At 46.1% G+C, this 10,562-nt stretch overlaps 1 protein-coding gene across 3 annotated transcripts; it reads right to left on the bottom strand.

The window, feature by feature from the left end:
• Positions 1 to 1,415: 1,415 nt before the first annotated feature.
• On the bottom strand, positions 1,416 to 10,313 carry RAB29 (RAB29, member RAS oncogene family). 3 transcript variants are annotated; one of them, XR_013337049.1, is made up of 6 exons: positions 9,658 to 10,241; positions 6,366 to 6,437; positions 5,494 to 5,675; positions 5,084 to 5,205; positions 4,495 to 4,779; positions 1,416 to 1,515 (listed from the first exon to the last, which is right to left on the bottom strand). XR_013337049.1 is itself a non-coding variant. In XM_077772057.1 (6 exons), the coding sequence occupies exons 2-6, from the start codon at positions 9,779 to 9,781 to the stop codon at positions 4,668 to 4,670; spliced, it is 612 nt and encodes a 203-aa protein (XP_077628183.1). In that variant the 5' UTR covers positions 9,782 to 9,892; positions 10,304 to 10,313; the 3' UTR covers positions 2,378 to 4,667. The 3 variants fall into 3 exon arrangements, 2 of the variants coding, with proteins under 2 accessions (XP_077628183.1, XP_077628182.1); XM_077772057.1 differs by lacking the exon at positions 1,416 to 1,515 and adding an exon at positions 10,304 to 10,313 and having other exon boundaries at positions 2,378 to 4,779; positions 9,658 to 9,892; XM_077772056.1 differs by lacking the exon at positions 1,416 to 1,515 and having other exon boundaries at positions 2,378 to 4,779; positions 9,658 to 9,892; positions 10,195 to 10,236.
• Positions 10,314 to 10,562: the final 249 nt, after the last annotated feature.

Below are 10,562 nucleotides of genomic sequence, written 5' to 3'. Positions count from 1 at the left end.
AAATGCCTGCTCTTTGTCCTTCCTTTTCCTACATGCTTTCTCCCCTTTATTCTCATTAATGTGTACTTAGTTCCTAATCACACAGACTTTGGGTGTAAATCAAAGTTAAGTATGAAGATATTAAAACACTGTCATCGCTTAATGAAGTCCTGTGAAATGTATGTGACAGTTAATTTGTCCATTTGACTAGGCAATGGAGTGCCCAGATATCTGGTTAAACATTACTCTGGGTGTTTCTGTGAGGCTGTTTTTGGATGAGATTAACACTTAAATCAGTAGACTGAGTAAAGCAGATTCCCCTCTGTAATGTGGACAGGCCTTGTCCAATCAGTTGAGGGCCTAAATACAACATAAGGCTGACCCTCTCCTGAGTGAGACAGAATTCTCCTGTCTGATGGCTTTCAAACTGGAATATCGTCAGCTACTACAGCTTACCTACCAGCCTTGGGATTTGAACTGGAACATCAACTCTGCCTATGTTGGACTTGCCTGGCTCTGTAACTACACAAGTCAATTCCTTTTAATAAATCCCTTTACGTATGTATATATCTCCTGTTAGCTGTGTTTTCCAAGAGAATCCTAATACAGAGCAATACCTTTATATACTGAAACTCTGCAGACAAAATCCAAGAGAATTCGAATTATGCTCAAAAGCCAAAGAAAAGGCAGAGTTGTTCTACCAATGAAGGCCATATGCAGATATATTCTTGAGTCTTGGGTATTTATGGCTGAATCAAAAATACATGGAGTACTTTCCAACACACGTCACTTTCTAGTGGTTTCCCACCTATTTCAACTTGGCAGCTTTGGGGATTATTTGGCTTTAATAAATGAGTCACTTACATAGCTGAAGCCTCTCCCTATACAGTGAACCAAGATGGTAGAGGGAAAAAAAGGCACTGAGGTTCGTTTCCCTGGGTGATCTGCCACTGGATCTTCTGGAATACCACGGAGATTTCTACAACTTCTAACCATAGCCTTAGATCATGTCAAAAGCAGGCTATTGCTTACAAAAGGACAGCAACGCACAGTAAAGGCCTCATGTTAGATGGGACAGAGTCCTGAGGACAGAAGACAGACCACTCAAAGAAGAGTTAAATCTGGAGAAGACAGGGAAAAATGAGGAGCCCAAACATATCTTAGCAATAGCTTGGGCAAATGAATTGGGAAAGTCATCTTGGGAGTAATTCCGGCTCATTAGTAGTAACAAAAGGGCAAACCGTCACTTACTGTGGAGGGGCCTTCCTTGACCTGTGATCTCTTTTTCTCTATTTGTTTGGTCACTCAGTTATTCTGTTCAAAGTCCAAAGCCAGGGCAGTCACAGTTCTACAGCTCTGTTCTCAGCCCTTCCTTGGGTCTCTTAAAAACACTATGCAGGAAATGCTTATGTTTTCGTTCTGTCCAAACGCCAGCAGAGTGGTTGGAAGGCTATCTTGTCTCAAATGTGGAAATTTCTCTAGGGAAGGCTCCAACAATATCCATGCTTATGTAACAACCGTATCAAGATGTAGCATCTAAATGACAAGATATAATTATTTTTAGTATAATTATATTTCTAATCATGTAAACATTGCCCTAGTTTTTAAAAACTTAATTGATTTCCTTTTCTTTATGGATAGGACATACAGAGGAATTAGTTATACTTCAATTTCTTCTTTAATTAGTTTCAGCCCTATAATGTGTACCTGGGGTGCTTGGGTGGCTCAGTCAGTTAAGCGTCTGACTTCAGCTCAGGTCATCATCTCACAGCTTGTGAGTTCTAGCCCAGCATCAGGTTCTGTGCTGATAGCTCAGAGCCAGGGGCCTGCTTCATGTTCTGTGTCTTCCTCTCTCTGCCCCTCCCCTGCTCACACTCTGTGTCTCTCTCTCAACAATAAACAATTTAAAAAAATTAAAAAAAAAAAAAGAAAAAAATTCAGAAGGACTGGCAGGCCACCCTCTAGCAATGCTTGAAAAGGCAGGTAATTCCTGAGTCAGCACATAGGAAAAGAAAACACATTCATTTTTTTTTTTATTTTATTTTACAATGTCACATTTCCAAGCATTATTTGGAATGTTATATCAAGTACTGAATTGGTATTAGGCAATGGATACCCGTAAATTAACAGACAGAATAAGATTTACCTTCATTTTTATTTTATTTTATTTTTTTTTAATGTTTTTTATTTATTTCTAGGAGACAGAGAAAGAGAGAGACAGCGTGAGCAGGGGAGGGTCAGAGAGAGAGGGAGTCACAGACTCCGAAACAGGCTCCAGGCTCTGAGCTGGCAGTCAGCACAGAGCCCGACGTGGGGCTCGAACCCACGAACCGCGAGATCATGACCTAAGCGAAAGTCGGACGCTTAACCGACTAAGCCACCCAGGCGCTCCTTTAGCTTTATTTTTTTTTTTTTTAAAGAGATTTTTTTTTTTTAAATGTTTTATTTATTTCTAGGAGAGAGAGAGAGACAGCGTGAGCAGGGGAGGGTCAGAGAGAGAGGGAGTCACAGACTCTGAAACAGGCTCCAGGCTCTGAGCTGGCAGTCAGCACAGAGCCCGACGCGGGGCTCGAACCCACGAACTGCGAGATCATGACCTAAGTGAAAGTCGGACGCTCAACCAACTAAGCCACCCAGGCGCCCCTCCTTTACCTTAATTTTTAAAGGTAAAAATAAAATCTGTTTCCACAATACTCTTGAATTATCAGTATAAAATGGCACTTAAACTCACTTTATTTTTTTAATTAAAAAATTTTAAATGTTTTATTTATTTCTGAAAGAGAGAGAGAGAGAGAGTGTGAGCAGGGGAGGATTAGAGAGAGAGGGAGACACAGAATCTGAAGCAGGGTCCAGGCTTGAGCTAGCCCGACACAGGGCTCGAACCCACGAACTGTGAGATCATGACTTGAGCCGAAGTCAGACCCTTAACCGACTGAGCCACCCGGGTGCCCCCAAACTCACTTTAAAGGCCAATAACTCCTATGAATACAAGACCTATTTCACCTTTATTTGTGACTTTGCAGAGGTTCAAACCAGTAAGTAAAACTCAATTTTGTTTTCACATAGAGGGAATTAGTTACTCTGCTAATACCTTTAGAATCGTTGTAATAAAAACCCATTGTTTATGGAGGGTAATACAAAAGAGAACTTCATGGTCTTAAGAGACTATGCAAAAGTGATAATACTTGGTATTAAAAACCAACCAAGCAACCAACCACTGAAGGAAGGTCTGGCTCCCATTCTCTTTCTGATATTTGGCCTCTGATCGTTAAGACCGTCGTTTCCAAAGTCTGGTGTGTACCCGAATCATCTGGAGAACTGAGAGAGGGCAGGGAAGCCCAGGGGCACATATATAGGGAATGCCTGACTCTGTACAGCTTTACCAAATTCCCCAGCGATGCTTTCCAAACCAGGCAAGTCAGATAACCCGGGTAGCTTTGAAAAACAACAAATTGCCAGACTCCACCCCTGGAAATGTGGATTCAGTGGGCTTGACAGACCTTAAAACATAAAATAAACATTTTATTTAAAAAAATGTTTTAAACAAACTTCCCAGGTGGTTCTGCTCGGTCAGATTTGGGAGCTGCTTACTTAGGATGCTTACTTATCTAAGTAAGTGCTTTCAAAGAATTTATTAAGAATATTCATAACTTTGGGTAGGTTATAAATCACCGTCCTGTGAGAATTTAACAAACTAAGCTGTCTAGAAATGATTTGATACTAAAAACCCTACCGACTTAGCATTTAAATTACTTAATGATTTTCTGTCTATCTACTCACTCCCCTCAGGCAGAGGTCTGTACATAAAATTTGTTTCTTATGGCTGAGCACCCAAAGTGCTCAGAAACAAGTCGTCCCATGGGATTTTGTTCTATTAACCTTTCCCTCTTCCATTCTGACTCCCCAAGCTGTGAGGAACAGACCTATGTCAGGGCACTGCGGCCAACTGATGTCACTTGCAGTGTTATGCATCAGGACACCAACCCAGAAACCTGCCGACCCCATTCTCAACCCACCGGTAGCGAGACCCTTGAAAACCCTAACATGACAACTGATTTCTCTGGGCGAAAGAAATGCTCTCTTCACTCATAATAAGTAGTTTATAAGCCTGAATACTCTTGCAGCCAAGATAAGATAAAGCCAATTATGACTTTAGAAGCTTCAAAAATACAGTGACTTTTCCATTATCTCCTGTGGCCCCAAACCCATGGATATCCAGCCACACTCCTGTGCATCCTGGAATCAGAGGTTCAAAGTCAAAGTCCAAGACAGGAAGAATCTGACAGCGACAACCTATAGGGCATTTGGGAAATGCCCTTTGCTCTTGTTCTCGAAATCTGAAGTCCTACCGGGTTGAGATATCAACATACATCAAATGGAAAAATGGACGCCAAAAACAGGTGGGAATCTGATCACAGGTGCGGATTTCCAATGCTTCCCACAAAATCCCAGATCACAAAGAAAGATGATCTTTCTTATACAGAAGGTACTGAGCCACAGCTGCGAGGAGCCCACCTGTGAGGGATGCAGAAATGCACTGGAGTCCCAGACTTCCCTCAGTGAGGATGGCTCTTTCAGGACAGCCAGCAGGAGATGGGTCACGTGTACAGGAGATTGCTGGGTGGGCAGCCAAAGGAAAGAGATGAAAAGACCTCCTGACATCGGGAGGGAAAACAAGCCCCAAACTGCTAGCAGCACGCCCAGCTGGAGGAGGGCTTGGTCTGCAGATTGATATAGTCCCCTTGGGTGGACAAAGACATATCTTCTCTGGAATTGCTCATCATCTTTTCAATGAGGACTCTACAACACAAATTAAAAAAAAAAAAATAAGCCTGAGAAACTGGGTGGAGGGAAGGGAGGAATGGGAGACCCTGTCTGTCTTATCACCGGATGGCACTCAGTAAAGCCACGAGGTTCAAGTGCCCCTTTGTCCCCAGGTATCTCAGGATAAAGGACAGCATCCCCGACCTTCCGAAGCTGGAATTCCAGTGGCTCAGTCTGTTCTTGTTTGCTCAGAAACAAGAAAAGAAGGTCGATGGGGAGAGCAGCAGCAGAAGACAGGGGAATCTGTGCGTCTGACCCCAGAACAGCAGGAACCGCTCACCTCATGGCCTCGTTAATATTTTTGTTCTCCTTGACTGATGTTTCTGTCCAACCCGTGAAGCCATTCTCTTTACTGAACCGGTCCACTTGGTCTCGGCTCACTGCCCAAGGGGACAGATCACACTGGCGAAGAGAGTACATAAAAGGCAACACCATAAGCTTCCTGAGAAGAGAAGCTCAGATACTTGGGGATTTAAACCCTTTCCACCGATGGCTCAGAACACCGGCATCTAAAATCTAGCCAATATTCTTCCCAAACAAAGTCCCAGCATCCCCTTGAAAGGAGGGAGAGATGATTTTGCGAACTTGAGAAGGGGAAATGGGTATCTGGAATCAGAGAGCATTTTAGATATACCCACTGTCTGACCACAGAGAGAGGCCAGGGGCTGTCTGCCTAGATTGACCACATACTTTGTTGGCCAAGAGCAGGCAGGGCACGGGCTCTCCATTAGGTAGTGTGAGCTTGCTGTCCAAGTCCTGTTTCCATCTCTGGCTGTTGGTGAAGGTCGTGGCGTTGGTAACATCAAACATAATAACACAGGCGGAGGCATCCCGATAGTATAGTCGTGTCATGGAGGTGAAGCGCTCCTGCCCTGGGAGGGAAGGTGGGAATGTTTGGTTGGAAAGGCGATGCGAAGAACTAGTCGCAACCCCTTCCTATGCCCTGCCCTTCCTATCTTCAGTGTGGGGGACGGGGCAGGACGCACTGTGGCGGAGTCCAGATTCTGCACCCAGACCGCCCAAGTCCAAATCCCTGCTCTGTCGTTTATTATCTGTATGACTTTGGCCAAGTCAAGCTTTTGGTGCTTCAGATTTCTCATCTGCAGAGCGGGGATAAAAGCAGTAGCTGTTATCACAGGGTTGCTATGAGGATTAAGGAGTCATTGAATCTAAAATGCTTAGGAAAGTGCTTGGCACACACTAAAAGTCAGCTATTATTATTATTGTCTCTATTTTCTGGGGATCTGTTTCTCACCAGGGTCAGCTGAAACGCTGGGGAAAGCGCCCTCCCCCTGCTGTGAGAGCACCGGCCTACGGTCTGGAGGATCCCACAGCCTGGTCAGCCGCTCCCCTCACACAGGAAAGGCTCTTCATGTATCCAGGGCAAAACACCTACAGAAAACGTCTACAAGCACTCTACATCTACCCATCTTAGGTTCCCTCTGAACGACCCAGTCATTCTGGTTCCAGAAAAGAACTGGGTTTGCTACTCCACTTTTTCTGAGGGCTTGCTGATTCAACAAAACGTCTTCCTTTGTTCCCACTGCGTCTTCCCAGCCCACCTGCAATATCCCACAGCTGGAGCCGCACCACCTCGGAGTCAGACCACTGGAGGACCTTCAGAGCAAAATCCACTGAAAATACAAGTAGAATTGAATAAAATTTACCTTTAAAAAATCCACGAACAAACTCAGATCAAACATGCAGTTTTAACCAGAGACACACAAATCTAATCCTTTCTATTTATTTTTAAGCTCTCAATGGGCTGAGATGAGCCCACCACATGTATTAAGTGTGGAACAGACAATTCTTTATTTTTTAAACATTTATTATTATTTTTAAATTATTTTTTAATGTTTATTTATTTAGTTATTTTTTGAGGGAGAGAGAGAGAGAGAGAAAGAGGAAGTGAGGAAGGGGCAGAGAGAGAGGGAGACACAGAATCCAAAGCAGGCTCCAGGCTCTGAGCTGTCAGCACAGAGCCCGATGTGGGGCTCGAACTCATGAATGAGGAGATCATGACCTGAGCTGAAGTCAGATGCTCAACCAACTGAGCCGCCCAGGTGCTCCTTATTATTATTATTATTATTATTATTTTTAAGTAAACTGTACCCCCAACATGGGGTTCGATCTCATATACCCCAAGATCAAGTCACATGTTCTGACGGAAGACAGCCAGGCGCACCTGGCACAGACAATTCATAACCACTCTCTGAAGGGGTCTTCAGCTTTTATTTTCTCAACAAACTCATTTATTTGTTACTAGTTGTCTCTAAGGCTGGGGGTAGGAGGATGGGAGCAAGTAGCAAAACAACTCCTGATCTCAAGCTGCACAGTTTCTGGGAGGTCTAGGGGGTTTTCTCAGGGAAGGGACGATGGGGCAAAAGGGGGAAATGAGGTAAGTGTGGTAGCTTTTGCATCTTCCACATTCAATTTCACTGTTGGTTTCTAATCCAATTGCATGATGAGAAGGATGCACCCCAGGGGGGAGTTCTGTACCCTCCATAAGGCTGGAGGAACTTATTTGGGGCAGGAATGGGACAAAGTGCAGACGTCCCAGAGGAGTCCCAGGAAGAAGCCACAGCACGAATGACACTTAAGAGCCCCACTGAAATCTGGAGATGCTGCGACTCAGCGAGCTAAGCCTGGAAGAGTATGTGGGGGAAGGAGGGGGGCGAGGCTTTTGATACTGGAAGAGTACGCTTGGGGGGGGGAAGGCTTTCGATGAGAGAAAATGAATAATTTTCCAGATTTGGAAATACATTTTTCTGCATCTGTGACAGAAATGAAAGCCAGGGGAAATTTAGAATAATTACTGGAAAAAAAATTTACCTGGAGCCAGTTATTCTTTACTAAAGGAAAACTAGAGCAATTGCTAAAAACTAATTAGTGAAATACTTTTTAAAAAACTTTATGTTTATTTGGCGATTTTGAGAGAGAGAGAGAGAGAGAGAGAGAGAGCTTGCACAAGTTGGGGAGAGGCAGAAAGAAGGACAGAGTCCCAAGTAGGCTCTGTGCCATCAGTGTAGGTGAGATCACGACCTGAGTCGAGATCGAGTTGAACGCTTAACCGACCGAGCTACCCAGGTGCCCCAAATTAGAGAAATATTTTTAACCAAATCTATGAAATAGGGGCCCTCATATTATGTAGGAGTCAGGGGGCAAAGTGGTCAGGAAATAGTTTTTGAAACTTTAAACCTTAAATTTTGGGGCTTCTGGGTGGCTTAGTTGGTTTAGCGTTAGACTTTAGCTCAGATCATGATGTCTCCATTTGTGAGTTCAAACCCCGTCTTGGGCTCTGTGCTGACCGCTCAGAGCCCAGAGCCTGCTTCAGATTCTGTGTCTCCCTCTCTCTCTGTCCTTCCTCTGCTCGCACTCTATCTCTCTCTCTCAAAAATATATAGACATTAAAAAATTTATAAATCCTAAATTTTGCTGGATGTTCTCAAGGAGGATGTTTTAATTGTAGTGTTAATGCTTGTTAATTTTTTTAAATTCCATAGTGAACACTATCACCCATCTTCAAAATTTATATTAGTGTAGGTTTTTTTCCTTAAAAAAAGTTCTCGTAATGTAGATAAATAAATGTTGTGTTACTCTCCCCCTTCACCAGCTAAACACTTTCTACCTAACAAAAAGGCATTTCTACCTCTGAGAGAGAGAAAAAAAAAAAGTGGAGTAGAAAGAAATGAATGAACTCCTTAGTGTTCCCTTCCTTTTTTCCCCTCCCCAGTTTGAGAGAAAAGGGGGCCGGAAAATAGGTCAGATAATCTGTATATTTCAAATTTCTTGAAGAATTTCTAGATTATTTTTTTTGTTTTATTTATTTATTTATTTAAATGTTTTATTTATTTCTAGGAGAGAGAGAGAGAGAGAGAGACAGCGTGAGCAGGGGAGGGTCAGAGAGAGAGGGAGTCACAGACTGAAACACGCTCCAGGCTCTGAGCTGGCAGTCAGCACAGAGCCCGACGCGGGGCTCGAACCCACGAACCGCGAGATCATGATCTAAGCGAAAGTCGGACGCTTAACCGACTAAGCCACCCAGGCGCCCCAAGTTGCCTTTATTTAAGCAATACGTGGACAAAAATACCGTCAGATTGTGTGGGCCTGGGGCTCTCCCAGGTAGGCACCCCCAAACAAACCTAGGATCCTAGGAGAGCTTGCGTGGCTCAGGGTTAAGCATTCAACTCTTGATGTCAGCTCAGGTCATGATGCAGCAGTTCTCCCAAGGAGCCACATGTGGGGGCTCTGTGCTGACAGAGGGAGCCTGCTTGGGATTCTCTCTCTCTGTGCCTCTCCCCTGCTCATGCTCTGTCTCTCAAAATAAATAAATTTTAAAAATAATTAAAACACACAAGATAAACTAGGATCCTTTAAGGCCAGATTGAACACCTTTCTTTTCCTTCATCACCTGCCTGGAACTCCTGTAAGAGGCAGGCCGAGAGCCCCGTCCCGCACCCAACCAGGCCTTCCATGTGCGGGGAGGGCGCGGGGGGGGGGGTCCCAGCAGCCCCTGCTGATGACACAAATTTGCCCATGACCCCTTGTAAGGCTGCAGGAGTCGTGAGTTCTCAGGTCTCGGGGGAAACGCAACAACTGCGCATTTTCTCATCTCCCTTCCCCATTGCTGCTCTTCACACCTCCGCCCAATCTCTTTCCCCCCCGCCCCGCAGTCAGCTCAGGCTGGTGACCCGAATTGGGGAAACCCAAGAGAAACGTGCAGATCAAACACGGGGCGGTTAGTCCCTCCAAGATCCTGGACACCTACTTCCTGAGCGGGTAAGGGCCTAAGGCCTCGAAGCCCCCGGCTCCCCACCCGCGGGGGTGCACCCCGCCCCCGCGGCGACGTCTCACCTCCCACCGTGGACTTGTAGTGCTTGCTGAAGCTGTCCTGGGAGTATCGCTGCACCAGGGACGTCTTGCCCACCGCGGCGTCCCCCACCACCAGCACTTTGAACAGGTGATCGCGTCCGCCCATGGCCGGCGGGCTGGACTGGTGAGGGAGGCGGCCAGTGGGGTGGGGGGCGTCGCTTGTTTTAACTCCTTCGGCTCCGGACCCCCTCAAAGTGAAGACCGCCCGCTGGAGCGGCTGTGACGAGAAAGCAAAAAGGGAAACTTTGCGCTCAACCTATACGCGCTTCCTCCCCGTGCGGCCGCAGCCTGGGTGGGGCGCACGGCGCGAGCTGCGAGCCCCCGGGCTGTTCGCACCTTCCGCCGCACCCGGCCCGGCCGCGCAGAAACGGAACGGGACCCAGAGGTGCCTCGCACACGGGGACTTCCCCGGAGCAGCGCCGGCGGGCGAACCCGGCTCAGCTCCTTCACGGATGGGGCCGGACGACGGGGGCCCTCCCCGCCCTGCGCAAACCAAATTCCCGGCAAGGAGCAGCTCACACTGAGGCTGCGGGGCCCCCGAACCGCCGAGGGCGGCGCGGTGCCCCCTCGCCTTCCTCAGCACGCGTCACGTGCAGGGCGGCTTGGAGCACTACATTCCCCAGCTTACCTCGAGGCGAAGAGAAACTAGCGGAGTGCGGAGACTCCCCCGCGAGGCCTCCTGGGAAATGTAGTTTATGCACTATTTTTCTTCTTTAAAACTCTACCCAAAGTTTCAAGGCTTTCAGACCCTTTCAACGGTTCGGAATCTTACTTTAAAGTAATTCCGGAATAGAAAAGATCTTCAGAGGCGATTTATTCCACATGACCTCATCTGCCTAAATCCGTCCCTAGATTTCTCATTATCTTTAAAGGTTTTATGGAATTAA

The sequence above is a fragment of the Crocuta crocuta genome, unplaced genomic scaffold (genome assembly GCF_008692635.1).
Source record: "Crocuta crocuta isolate KB4526 unplaced genomic scaffold, BGI_CrCroc_1.0 scaffold318, whole genome shotgun sequence".
Lineage (NCBI taxonomy): Eukaryota > Metazoa > Chordata > Mammalia > Carnivora > Hyaenidae > Crocuta > Crocuta crocuta.
This window is presented reverse-complemented; position numbering and strand designations above follow the sequence as displayed.

Bases quoted from the DNA above. Each gene is read 5' to 3' on its own strand.
- RAB29 (XM_077772057.1), bottom strand. From the start codon at position 9,781: ATGGGCGGACGCGATCACCTGTTCAAAGTGCTGGTGGTGGGGGACGCC. The intron at 5,676-6,365 runs GTGGGCTGGGAA...CTTCCCTCCCAG, and splicing joins CCAGCTGTGGGATATTGCAG to GGCAGGAGCGCTTCACCTCC. The intron at 4,780-5,083 runs GTGAGCGGTTCC...TTTGTGTTGTAG, and splicing joins AATATTAACGAGGCCATGAG to AGTCCTCATTGAAAAGATGA.